General features: G+C 43.0%; 1 protein-coding gene across 1 annotated transcript; it reads left to right on the plus strand.

Annotated features, from left to right (window-relative positions):
• Positions 1 to 643: 643 nt before the first annotated feature.
• LOC147982221 (uncharacterized) lies at positions 644 to 4395 on the plus strand. The gene is made up of 11 exons (XM_087516243.1): positions 644 to 738; positions 1184 to 1493; positions 1629 to 2288; positions 2397 to 2546; positions 2635 to 3175; positions 3264 to 3374; positions 3447 to 3545; positions 3630 to 3856; positions 3953 to 4105; positions 4205 to 4297; positions 4381 to 4395. Exons 1-11 carry the CDS (start codon positions 644 to 646, stop codon positions 4393 to 4395), a joined length of 2454 nt encoding a protein of 817 aa, XP_087372369.1.
• Positions 4396 to 12781: the final 8386 nt, after the last annotated feature.

A 12781-nucleotide genomic window follows, 5' to 3' on the forward strand; every position in this document is an offset into this window, starting at 1 on the left:
TTTAGAAGCCGGCACGGCACGTTGTAAACTTGCCTTGGCATCGAGGTAATTTTTTTTGCTAACCGTTCAGGAGCTAGGTAAGCTCACGTTGCCGTGATTTTCTGATCTGATCCGAGCGGTTTCAACTGTGGAGAAAAGTCTGCAAACTGCTCGCAGTCTCCACGGCAAACAACACGAAGTGAAAGGCGGCGTGGTGACAGGGGGCTTTGCGCGCCGGTAGGTCACCTCCGGTGCTCGTTGTGAGTGTTTATCTCCCCGTTTTTTGCATCAGGCTTTACTGGTGGTCATGGGGCAGGCCCGGCGGCTGCCCTGGGTATTGGCGAGCGCTGTGGACGGTGGTCGCGGCAGAGCAGTTGCGGTGATCGCCGCGGTGCTGCAGTGGGTGATCGCGGCCGGGTTGCACTGTGTGGACATTAACTGCATCAGGGTTAATTTTTCATGGGTACGTGAGTGCATTGGAGGAGACGGGCAACCTCAATGGTACTGCTTATGTTTGTCTTTTTGGTGTGCTCGGTGTTTGTAGATTCTTGCATGTAACGCTCTATATATAATTTGGTTTTCCTTCTAAACATTCTCCAATTAATGCACTGTAACCTCCTTCCGTCGATTTTTAGCAGACTGAGGATACGTTGATTGCTTGTTGATGTGGTCTGCATCTCCTCCCAGCAGGATGGACCGCAACCAGGCCTTCGCCGCTGGGGCTCTTCAGTATCGGCCCCTCTCCGTAAATTTGCAAGAGTAGGTGTCCGATTATTCTCGAAATATGGGTAGATGGAGTGAGGAATTTTAGTTACCTGAATTTCATCATACAGAAGGTAACGAGAGCAAGCCTGTGCATGGACCAGTTGATATGCAATGCTGAATGTCATCATACAAAACGAATCAACTCACTTCAACCATTTAGTTAAATCTATTATGTTTCCCTATGTTTGTTTTAGAACATTCATATTCAAAAAAATGCAGTGCTAAATCTGCAGCGCATACTGGTGTATAAATCCACAATTGGTATATAACTCTAATATATCCTGTAGTTATGGACTTACAGTTTGTATTATCTAAATAGCATAGATATGATTTGTCCTGTTTCAAAAATCTTGAACCAACATCCCTAATTTGTGGTAACAGTAATAACAACATACATGTCTTCGGAGCATCTAATTTATATTTATTTTTATATGCACAGAGCGATGAAGTTTAAGGACAATACCAGTAAGTTAGATGTCCCTACAAACAATGTTAGGGCTGCAGATGAGCAACAACCTACTAATGCTGCTGCTGGCGCAGCTACCTCTGCTGCTAATCCGCCTGCCGTTTCTTCCTCTCCCCCTCGTCGTGAAAACCTTCGGAGGCCGTCAAAAGCTCACGCTGTTCCAAAAAAGAATATTCCGGGAAAGAGAAAGGATAGGGCAGCCACACCGAGCGATGATGATTTTGTTGACCCGCCAGCCCGTGTGAGCAAGGCCTCTAAACCTGACAATAGGAAGTCCAAAAAGGTAAAATGTTGTGAGGTGTTGTTGTGTGTGCTATGTTAACATTTGTCTTATGTTCCTGTAATCTTTGAATGATGTTGTCACGTGCCGCTGGTTGTAGAACCTTATTTTGTTGTTATTTTCTTCTGTCATGATCAGGGTAATATTAATAGTTCTAAAAAGATATGCCCGAACTATAAGTGTGCTCCCAACCAAGTTTTAGTGGCCAAGAAAAGTTTGTCTGGACCTGTGAAAGCTAAACTCAGAGAATTTGACTTTGGAATATTCTTGGACTTGAAATTGAGAAGTATTGAGAACACCAAGTTGTTGATGTTCCTCATGGATAGGCTGGATCCCAATACGCTTACCTTGCGCATTACAGATAATAAGCACTTGAAAATTACTAGGCACTCCATCGAATGCGTTCTTGGGTTGCCAGATAGGGGTACAAACATAGTTGTAACCGGTAAAGACATCCAAAAGAAAGCGTTATGTGAACTGAAGATGAAGCTTGGTGTCGATCAAAGTGAAGATGTCAAGGTGCAAGATTTGATTGCACAGATTGTGAAAGATGAAGAGGGTGATGAATTCACGATTAGGTGCTTCGTGATGATCCTCCTGAACAAGTTACTCTTGCCAGGGACTTGTGATTACATCACAGGAAAGGAGGCTGCAATGACGGAGGACATCACTAAGCTGTGCTCGGTAAATTGGGCTAAATTAATCTTTGATGACATTGTGAATGCCTATAAATCATGGCACTCAAAGAAGACCGGAACCACCAACCCCTCTATTCATGGCTGTGTGTTGTTCCTAGTTGTGAGTATCACATCCTTTCTTCACACTCAACCATCAAAAACCAATGTTGTGAATGCATACCCTCTTGGTAGTGAAGTTGTGACTGTGTTAATGTATGTGATTTTATAGGTATATTATTTGGATAATTTGTTGGGAAAGCCTTCTACCAATCCCATCGTCACACCTCGGATAAATAATATTATGAGGGAGGAAATGTTGAGGCTCATCGACCAAGATAAGATAGTGCTTGACGGGGTTGGAACATTTGGTGCTTTGCCGGTAAGTTGCTCAACTATTTCATTCTGCAATGCATTTCTTTGATCACATCTTCACACATGTGTTTTTCTATTTTATGGTGTTCTACTAGTTGAGGAGTCAGGTGGGCACTTGCAACATGGAGGGTGCGGCCCCTACAACTGGTGGCACTCCTCCAAGTGGTTCAGATATCCCGTATCGGTCACATTCTTCTCCTCCTGCATGTATTGTTAGCATGCATCGTCACCTCGCAGGTTGCTTTGATGATTTGTGTGAGCCACAACAGGTTGCAGCCATGTCGGCATTGCGAAGGTGCGATGACGACATCCAAAGGCTGGTGCTCAACATATGTGATCGACTGATTACGACAGTTGAGGAAATCAAGTGCATTGTGAAGGATTCTCGATCGAACCCACCACCACCACCACCACCACCAAGCCCCAAGGCTGCTTCGACTGCTGCTCAATTTCCCCTGTCAGGTGCGGGAGAAGATTCAAACTTGCATGATGAGAGGCAGCAACCATGTCCCACAACTGGTGTTGATAACTCTGTAAATGTGATGCTTAATGAGGGCCGCGACAATGTTTTTGATACAAGTGACCTTAGTTACACTCAGATTCTTATGGCTGCTGGGGTTCCAAAATCTCAACAAGGTGCCACAAACTATGGTATTGTGGCCATTGTCAATATATTTATCTATCCTTTTTCTATGTTTTTTAAACGGGTGGCCTTATCACACAGGTGCAATTTTGGATGGAGTATTTGGCAGTCAGTGGAATTCACAATGTATCTACAATGATCCCGATCACGAAGTTCTAACAAATGGCGTGTGCAAAAGTTGCTATGATAATGGTATATGTTCTTCTTCATAAGGCGTCTGTTTGTATGTTTCATGCAGTTTTAACCACTTTGTCTTCCTTATAGGTGACATGGGCAACTTAGATGACGAAGGGGTCGCCGCTGAAGAGCCTATGGATTCTTCCACTAGTGCTGACGAAGGTGATCTTGTGCACCTTACATCAGGTACAAGCAATTTTTTGACATTGCCACACTTTGTTTACATAAAAAATGGACTCCACACAATGGTACCTCGAACTCCATGGGCAGATACCGACGAGGAGGAAACTGAGCCCAGTAACGAAGTCATTTCATCCAAGAGTGGTCATACAAATGTTGGTATGGATCATGTGCATGATCTACAGTCAAGTGGACTCCGAGCTCCTTTTTATGATGAGACACCCAAACAACAGCATGAGACATTGGCCACATCTGCTGGTGGAACTACAAGCTTGACAGATTTGTGGGAGTCGTCGAAAAAACTTCCTGATGCCGAGGTAGAGTAGTTTTATGCTATAGATTCAAGTAGAATTCCGAAAGTTATGTATGGTTTGCATGTCACGTTACGTGCTTTTGCCTTTTTGCACTGTCAGCATTTACCTCCTATTGTCTTCGACAAGACACCAGATCACGCAATTGGCCCGGGGGCCGAATTTGCAAATGTAACTGAAAATGCGATGCAACCGCGAAAAGAGTCTCATCAGTTTCGAGATACTGCGATGAAAAAGACGGTTGGTCAACACGAGGTACATTGGTGCATTTATGGAGACAACAAAATTCTTAACAAAATTAGGCGTTGAAGGTTTGTTGTTAAATGTTGTGCCTTTTTATTTTTGCACTTTCAGCATGTAGTTCCCCCTACGTTTGATGAGACATCGGTGCGCCTACGTCCAGAAAACTCGGCACAAGTGAGGGAGTGGACTGCACAACATTCAGAAGTTAGTAACAAAATGGCATTGATTTAATGTTCTAAACTGTTTTTTGTTGAAAGTTTTGTGTTTTTCTACAATATGTTTGGCAGAAAGTAGGTGATTAATAAAGATTGTTTCTTGTTTCGTGGCCGTTCAACTAGAATGACATTTGTCCACTAAAATGATGCCCCAATAAGTTTTATCCTCCTTATATGTAGCTCATATCGATTCGACCGGAAAACATGTCGACGGCGAGAAAAACGCAGAGCAATGTTAATGGTTATCGAGATGTTTTCTTTGGAAGCCGACCGCCAATAACTAGGAGGAGACCCAAGCAATCAAGAAACGAACCACGTTCAGTTTTCAAGTTCCGACTAAACTTAATAGATTGTTCTATCGATATTCGCAATGCCGCAAGAGTTCGTAAGATAGTCATATCCGACGAAAGTTTGAAGAAGTAAGTATTTGAATCGGCCTTTGCTTGTTATATTATAGAAATTGTTTGTTGTTCAACATTAATGTCATGCATTGCCTGAAGGAAATATGCCCTAGAGGCAATAATAATGTTATTATTTTATTTTCTTATATCATGATAAATGTTTATTATTCATGCTAGAATTGTATTATCCGGAAACATAATACTTGTGTGAATACATAGACAAACTAAACGTCACTAGTATGCCTCTACTTGACTAGCTCATTAATCAAAGATGGTTATGTTTCCTAACCATAGACATGTGTTGTCATTTGATTAACAGGATCACATTATTAGGAGAATGATGTGATTGACATGACCCATTACATTAGCTTAGCACCCGATCGTTTAGTATGTTGCTATTGCTTTCTTCATGACTTATACATGTTCCTATGACTATGAGATTATGCAACTCCCTTTTATCGGAGGAACACTTTGTGTGCTACCAAACGTCACAACGTAACTGGGTGATTATAAAGGTACTCTACAGGTGTCTCCAAAGGTATATGTTGGGTTGGCGTATTTCGAGATTAGGATTTGTCACTCCGATTGTCGGAGAGGTATCTCTGGGCCCTCTCGGTAATACACATCACCTAAGCCTTGCAAGCAATGCAACTAATGAGTTAGTTGCGAGATGATGTATTACGGAACGAGTAAAGAGACTTGCCGGCAACGAGATTGAACTAGGTATTGAGATACCGACGATCGAATCTCGGGCAAGTAACATACCGATGACAAAAGGAACAACGTATGTTGTTATGCGGTCTGACCGATAAAAGATCTTCGTAGAATATGTAGGAGCCAATATGAGCATCCAGGTTCCGCTATTGGTTATTGACCGGAGACGTGTCACGGTCATGTCTACATTGTTCTCGAACCCGTAGGGTCCGCACGCTTAAGGTTTCGATGATAGTTATGTTATGAGTTTATTAGTTTTGATGTACAGAAGTTAGTTCGGAGTCCCGGATATGATCACAGACATAACGAGGAGTCTCGAAATGGTCGAGACATAAAGATTGATATATTGGACGACTATATTCGGACACCGGAAGTGTTCCGGGGAAGTTTCGGATAAAACCGGAGTATCGGGGGGTTACCGGAACCCCTCGGGGGTTAATGGGCCTCATGGGCCTAAAGTGGAGAAGAGGAGGGGCAGCTAGGGCAGGCCGCGCGCCCCCTCTCCCCCTAGTCCGAATTGGACAAGGAGGGAGGGGCGGCGCCCCCCCCCCTTTCCTTTCTCTCCTCTCTCCCTTCCTTCCCCCTCTCCTACTTGGACAAGGAAAAGGAGGGAGTCCTACTCCCGTTAGGAGTAGGACTCCTCCCTGGCGCGCCTCATCATGGCCGGCCGCCCCTCCCCCTTGCTCCTTTATATACGGGGGCAGGGGGCACCTCTTGACACAACAATTGATCCTTGAGATCTCTTAGCCGTGTGCGGTGCCCCCCTCTACCATAATCATCGGTAATATTGTAGCGGTGCTTAGGCGAAGCCCTGCGACGGTAGAACATCAAGATCGTCACCACGCCGTCGTGCTGACAGAACTCTTCCCCGACACTTTGCTGGATCGGAGTCCGGGGATCGTCATCGAGCTGAACGTGTGCTAGAACTCGGAGGTGCCCTAGTTTCGGTGCTTGATCGGTCGGGCCGTGAAGACGTATGACTACATCAACCGCGTTGTTATAACGCGTCCGCTTTCGGTCTACGAGGGTACGTGGACAACACTCTCCCCTCTCGTTGCTATGCATCACCATGATCTTGTGTGTGCGTAGCAAATTTTTTGAAATTGCTACGTTCCCCAACGGTGGCATCCGAGCCTAGGTTTTATATGTTGATGTTATATGCACGAGTAGAACACAAGTGAGTTGTGGGCGTTATAAGTCATACTGCTTACCAGCATGTCATACTTTGGTTCGGCGGTATTGTTGGATGAAGCGGCCCGGACTGACATTACGCGTACGCTTACGCGAGACTGGTTCTACCGACGTGCTTTGCACACAGGTGGTTGGCGGGTGTCAGTTTCTCCAACTTTAGTTGAACCGAGTGTGGCTACGCCCGGTCCTTGCGAAGGTTAAAACAGCACCAACTTGACAAACTATCGTTGTGGTTTCAATGCGTAGGTAAGATTGGTTCTTGCTTAAGCCCGTAGCAGCCACGTAAAACTTGCAACAAACAAAGTAGAGGACGTCTAACTTGTTTTTGCAGGGCATGTTGTGATGTGATATGGTCAAGACATGATGATAAATTTTATTGTATGAGATGGTCATGTTTTGTAACCGAGTTATTGGCAACTGGCAGGAGCCATATGGTTGTCGCTTTATTGTATGCAATGCAATCGCGCTATAATGCTCTACTTTATCACTAAGCGGTAGCGATAGTCATGGAAGCATAAGATTGGCGAGACGACAACGATGCAACGATGGTGATCAAGGTGTCGCGCCGGTGACGATGGTGATCATGACAGTACTTTAGAGATGGAGATCACAAGTACAAGATGATGATGGCCATATCATATCACTTATATTGATTGCATGTGATGTTTATCTTTTATGCATCTTATCTTGCTTTGATTGACGGTAGCATTATAAGATGATCTCTCACTAATTATCAGGCAGTGTTCTCCCTGAGTATGCACCGTTGCCAAAGTTCGTCGTGCCTAGACACCACGTGATGATCGGGTGTGATAAGCTCTACGTTCATCTACAACGGGTGCAAGCCAGTTTTTGCACACGCAGAATACTCAGGTTAAACTTGACGAGCCTAGCATATGCAGATATGGCCTCGGAACACTGAGACCGAAAGGTCGAACGTGAATCATATAGTAGATATGATCAACATAGCAATGTTCACCATTGAAAACTACTCCATTTCACTTGATGATCGGTTATGGTTTAGTTGATTTGGATCACGTAATCACTTAGAATATTAGAGGGATGTCTTTCTAAGTGGGAGTTCTTAAGTAATATGATTAATTGAACTTAAATTTATCATGAACTTAGTACCTGATAGTATCTTGCTTGTTTATGTTTGATTGTAGATAGATGGCCCATGCTGTTGTTCCGTTGAATTGTAATGCATTCCTTGAGAAAGCAAAGTTGAAAGATGATGGTAGCAATTACACGGACTGGGTCCGTAACTTGAGGATTATCCTCATTGCTGCACAGAAGAATTACGTCCTGGAAGCACCGCTGGGTGCCAGGCCTGCTGCTGGAGCAACACCAGATGTTATGAACATCTGGCAGAGCAAAGCTGATGACTACTCGATAGTTCAGTGTGCCATGCTTTACGGCTTAGAATCGGGACTTCAACGACGTTTTGAACGTCATGGAGCATATGAGATGTTCCAGGAGTTGAAGTTAATATTTCAAGCAAATGCCCGGATTGAGAGATATGAAGTCTCCAATAAGTTCTATAGCTGCAAGATGGAGGAGAACAGTTCTGTCAGTGAGCATATACTCAAAATGTCTGGGTATAATAATCACTTGATTCAATTGGGAGTTAATCTTCCAGATGATTGCGTCATTGACAGAATTCTCCAATCACTGCCACCTAGCTACAAGAGCTTCGTGATGAACTATAATATGCAAGGGATGAATAAGACTATTCCCGAGCTCTTCGCAATGCTGAAAGCTGTGGAGGTAGAAATCAAGAAGGAGCATCAAGTGTTGATGGTTAACAAGGCCACTGGTTTCAAGAAAAAGGGCAAAGGGAAGAAGAAGGGGAACTTCAAAAAGAACAGCAAGCAAGTTGCTGCTCAAGAGAAGAAACCCAAATCTGGACCTAAGCCTGAAACTGAGTGCTTCTACTGCAAGCAGACTGGTCACTGGAAGCGGAACTGCCCGAAGTATTTGGCGGATAAGAAGGATGGCAAGGTGAACAAAGGTATATGTGATATACATGTTATTGATGTGTACCTTACTAGAGCTCGCAGTAGCACCTGGGTATTTGATACTGGTTCTGTTGCTAATATTTGCAACTCGAAACAGGGACTACGAATTAAGCGAACACTGGCGAAGGACGAGGTGACGATGCGCGTGGGAAATGGTTCCAAAGTCGATGTGATCGCGGTCGGCATGCTACCTCTACATCTACCATCGGGATTATTATTAGACCTAAATAATTTTTATTTGGTGCCAGCGTTGAGCATGAACATTATATCTGGATCTTGTTTAATGCGAGACGGTTATTCATTTAAATCAGAGAATAATGGTTGTTCTATTTATATGAGTAATATCTTTTATGGTTATGCACCCTTGAAGAATGGTCTATTTTTGATGAATCTCGATAGTAGTGATATACATATTCATAATGTTAAAACCAAAAGATGTAGAGTTGATAATGATAGTGCAACTTATTTGTGGCACTGCCGTTTAGGTCATATCGGTATAAAATGCATGAAGAAACTCCATACTGATGGACTTTTGGAATCACTTGATTATGAATCACTTGGTACTTGCGAACCGTGCCTCATGGGCAAGATGACTAAAACACCGTTCTCCGTTACTGTGGAGAGAGCAACAGATTTGTTGGAAATCATACATACAGATGTATGTGGACAATGAATGTTGAAGCTCGTGGCGGATATCGTTATTTTCTCACCTTCACAGATGATTTAAGCAGATATGGGTATATCTACTTAATGAAACATAAGTCTGAAACATTTGAAAAGTTCAAAGAATTTCAGAGTGAAGTTGAAAATCATCATAACAAGAAAATAAAGTTTCTACGATCTGATCGTGGAGGAGAATATTTGAGTTACGAGTTTGGTCTACATTTGAAACAATGCGGAATAGTTTCGCAACTCACGCCACCCGGAACACCACAACGTAATGGTGTGTCCGAACGTCGTAATCGTACTTTACTTGATATGGTGCGATCTATGATGTCTCTTATAGATTTTCCGCTATCGTTTTGGGGTTATGCTTTAGAGACGGCCGCATTCATGTTAAATAGGGCACCAACAAAATCCGTTGAGACGACGCCTTATGAACTATGGTTTGACAAGAAACCAAAGTTGTCGTTTCTGAAAGTTTGGGGCTGCGATGCTTATGTGAAAAAACTTCAACCTGATAAGCTCGAACCCAAATCGGAGAAATGTGTCTTCATAGGATACCCAAAGGAGACTGTTAGGTACACCTTCTATCACAGATCCAAAGGCAAGACATTTGTCGCTAAGAATGGATCCTTTCTAGAGAAGGAGTTTCTCTCGAAAGAAGTGAGTGGGAGGAAAGTATAACTTGATGAGGTAACTGTACCTGCTCCCTTATTGGAAAGTAGTACATCGCAGAAACCGGTTTCTGTGACACCTACACCAATTAGTGAGGAAGCTAATGATAATGATCATGAAACTTCAGAACAAGTTACTACCGAACCTCGTAGATCAACCAGAGTAAGATCCGCACCAGAGTGGTACGGTAATCCTGTTCTGGAAGTCATGCTACTAGATCATGATGAACCTACGAACTATGAAGAAGCGATGGTGAGCCCAGATTCCGCAAAATGGCTTGAAGCCATGAAATCTGAGATGGGATCCATGTATGAGAACAAAGTGTGGACTTTGGTTGACTTGCCCAATGATCGGCAAGCAATTGAGAATAAATGGATCTTCAAGAAGAAGACTGACGCTGACGGTAATGTTACTGTCTACAAAGCTGGACTTGTGGCAAAAGGTTTTCGACAAGTTCAAGGGATTGACTACGATGAGACCTTCTCACCCGTAGCGATGCTTAAGTTTTTCCGAATCATGTTAGCAATTGCCGCATTTTATGATTATGAAATTTGGCAGATGGATGTCAAAACTGCATTCCTGAATGGATTTCTGGAAGAAGAGTTGTATATGATGTAGCCGGAAGGTTTTGTCGATCCAAAGGGAGCTAACAAAGTGTGCAAGCTCCAGCGATCCATTTATGAACTGGTGCAAGCCTCTCGGAGTTGGAATAAACGCTTTGATAGTGTGATCAAAGCATTTGGTTTTGTACAGACTTTTGGAGAAGCCTGTATTTACAAGAAAGTGAGTGGGAGCTCTGTAGCATTTCTGATATTATATGTAGATGACATATTACTAATCGGAAATGATATAGAATTTCTGGATAGCATAAAGGGATACTTGAATAAGAGTTTTTCAATGAAAGACCTCTGTGAAGCTGCTTACATATTGGGCATTAAGATCTATCGAGATAGATCTAGACGCTTAATTGGACTTTCACAAAGCACATACCTTGACAAAGTTTTGAAGAAGTTCAAAATGGATCAAGCAAAGAAAGGATTCTTGCATGTGTTACAAGGTGTGAAATTGAGTAAGACTCAATGCCCGACCAATGCAGAAGATAGAGAGAAAATGAAAGATGTTCCCTATGCTTCAGCCATAGGCTCTATCATGTATGCAATGCTATGTACCAGACCTGATGTGTGTCTTGCTATAAGTCTAGTAGGGAGGTACCAAAGTAATCCAGGAGTGGATCACTGGACAGCGGTCAAGAACATCTTGAAATACCTGAAAAGGACTAAGGATATGTTTCTTGTATATGGAGGTGACAAAGAGCTCATCGTAAATGGTTACGTTGATGCAAGCTTCGACACTAATCCGGACGATTCTAAATCGCAAACCGGATACGTGTTTACATTAAACGGTGGAGCTGTCAGTTGGTGCAGTTCTAAACAAAGCGTTGTGGCGGGATCTACACGTGAAGCGGAGTACATAGCTGCTTCGGAAGCATCAAATGAAGGAGTCCGGATGAAGGAGTTCATATCCGATCTAGGTGTCATACCTAGTGCATCGGGTCCAATGAAAATCTTTTGTGACAATACCGGTGCAATTGCCTTGGCAAAGGAATCCAGATTTCACAAGAGAACCAAGCACATCAAGAGACGCTTCAATTCCATTCGGGATCTAGTCCAGATGGGAGACATAGAGATTTGCAAGATACATATGGATCTGAATGTTGCAGACCCATTGACTAAGCCTCTTCCACGAGCAAAACATGATCAGCACCAAAGCTCCATGGGTGTTAGAATCATTACTGTGTAATCTAGATTATTGACTCTAGTGCAAGTGGGAGACTGAAGGAAATATGCCCTAGAGTCAATAATAATGTTATTATTTTATTTCCTTATATCATGATAAATGTTTATTATTCATGCTAGAATTGTATTATCCGGAAACATAATACTTGTGTGAATACATAGACAAACTAAACGCCACTAGTATGCCTCTACTTGACTAGCTCATTAATCAAAGATGGTTATGTTTCCTAACCATAGACATGTGTTGTCATTTGATTAACGGGATCACATTATTAGGAGAATGATGTGATTGACATGACCCATTCCATTAGCTTAGCACCCGATCGTTTAGTATGTTGCTATTGCTTTCTTCATGACTTATACATGTTCCTATGACTATGAGATTATGCAACTCCCGTTTACCGGAGGAACACTTTGTGTGCTACCAAACGTCACAACGTAACTGGGTGATTATAAAGGTACTCTACAGGTGTCTCCAAAGGTATATGTTGGGTTGGCGTATTTCGAGATTAGGATTTGTCACTCCGATTGTCGGAGAGGTATCTCTGGGCCCTCTCGGTAATACACATCACCTAAGCCTTGCAAGCAATGCAACTAATGAGTTAGTTGCGAGATGATGTATTACGGAACGAGTAAAGAGACTTGCCGGCAACGAGATTGAACTAGGTATTGAGATACCGACGATCGAATCTCGGGCAAGTAACATACCGATGACAAAAGGAACAACGTATGTTGTTATGCGGTCTGACCGATAAAAGATCTTCGTAGAATATGTAGGAGCCAATATGAGCATCCAGGTTCCGCTATTGGTTATTGACCGGAGACGTGTCACGGTCATGTCTACATTGTTCTCGAACCCGTAGGGTCCGCACGCTTAAGGTTTCGATGATAGTTATGTTATGAGTTTATTAGTTTTGATGTACCGAAGTTAGTTCGGAGTCCCGGATATGATCACGGATATAACGAGGAGTCTCGAAATGGTCGAGACATAAAGATTGATATATTGGACGACTATATT

The sequence above is a fragment of the Triticum urartu genome, chromosome 3A (assembly GCF_056163025.1).
Source record: "Triticum urartu cultivar PI428250 chromosome 3A, HENAU_Tu73, whole genome shotgun sequence".
Taxonomy (NCBI): domain Eukaryota; kingdom Viridiplantae; phylum Streptophyta; class Magnoliopsida; order Poales; family Poaceae; genus Triticum; species Triticum urartu.